The sequence below is a fragment of the Emiliania huxleyi genome, assembly GCF_000372725.1.
Source record: "Emiliania huxleyi CCMP1516 unplaced genomic scaffold EMIHUscaffold_9001, whole genome shotgun sequence".
NCBI lineage: Eukaryota > Haptophyta > Isochrysidales > Noelaerhabdaceae > Emiliania > Emiliania huxleyi.
In genome coordinates this window covers 1-1,212 of record NW_005195297.1, presented here as the reverse complement: position 1 = coordinate 1,212, position 1,212 = coordinate 1, and the positions used below count along the sequence as shown (strand labels likewise).

The following is a 1,212-nucleotide window of genomic DNA, read 5'->3' as shown; positions in this document are numbered from 1 at the left end:
CCCGTCGCAGACCACGGCCGGTTGAGGTAGATGTAGCGCCCCAGCGCGTTGATCTCCACCTCCAACATCACGTTCGACAACACGCTCACGTCTGACTTCACCAGCGCGTTGCCCGTGAACGTCTCCGCCGTCGAGCCGAGATAGATGTCGACGTCCGTCAGCCGCTCCGCGCAGCAGTCGTTGCGGTTCTGCAGCCGCACGTAGCGCACATACACCTCGCTCCCGAGGTCGACGCCCCACCATTGGCTTGTGTATTGGCCGCACTCGGCCCACGGTCGTCCCGTCGTGCTGTCGGCATATGAAAGATCGCTCACGGGCGCCTGCTTGTCGAAAAGGCTCGAGTCCTGGTACGTGGTGGCCGTGCGAAGGTCGAGCAGCTGCGCTGCTGGTGGCGGCGGGAGCGGCGGTGCCCCCGGTGGCGGCGGGACGGGCGGGGCGGATGGGCCAGGGATGAGCTGCTCCTCGATGGTGGGATTGGTGACGCTCTCCACGGAGACTCCAACCATTGAGCTGAACGCTGAAGCGTCGCTGGTCACGCTCTGCACATTGTCTGCCAGGCTGGAGGCGGCGCTGGCATCGGCGACCACGAACGTGACGTCGACAACCACGCTGCCGCCGGCAGAGACCACGAGCAAGATGGTTTCGGGCAGCACTCCTACCGCGGGTGCAAGGCGCGACGTGAAGTTGTCCTTGTCGAAGGCTTCGATCGAACCCGCCACCGTCACAGATAATTTCACAACATTCCGCCTGACCCAGCCGGGGTGCAACGGCGGCGACGAGGGCGGCGGAGAGGGCGGCGGCGACGGCGGAGGAGGCGAGGGCAGTGGAAAGGGCGGCGGCGACGGCGGAGGAGGCGAGGGCGGCGGCGACGGCGACGGCGACGGCGGAGGCGGCGTCGCCAGCAGTAACGGCGGCAGCGGCGAGAGCGACGGCGGCGGCGTCGGCGGCGGTGGCGCGGGTGGCTCGAGCGGCGGTGGTGTAGGCGGCGGCACGGCGGGCGGCGGGTGCGGCGGGCCGACGACGGTGGTGGTGGTGGCCATGGCGGACGCGGGGATGCCGAGCGAGGCGGCGAGGCTCGACGGCGCGAGCGCCGCGCTCATCGACGAGGACGTTCCGCTCGCCGCCGATGACGACGCCGAGCCTGTGCTGACGACGGTGACCTGCGCGGCCACCGCCGCCACCGCCACTGCCGGCGACCTAGTAATATACCTA

General features: G+C 69.6%; 1 protein-coding gene across 1 annotated transcript; it reads right to left on the bottom strand.

Annotated features, from left to right (window-relative positions):
• Positions 1 to 12: 12 nt before the first annotated feature.
• Positions 13 to 1,100, bottom strand: EMIHUDRAFT_125307 (hypothetical protein; the record flags this gene model as incomplete). Its single annotated transcript, XM_005757456.1, has 1 exon — positions 13 to 1,100. A coding segment is annotated over one exon (1,088 nt), but the record flags the coding sequence as incomplete, so codon positions are not given.
• Between the last annotated feature and the right edge of the window lie 112 nt (positions 1,101 to 1,212).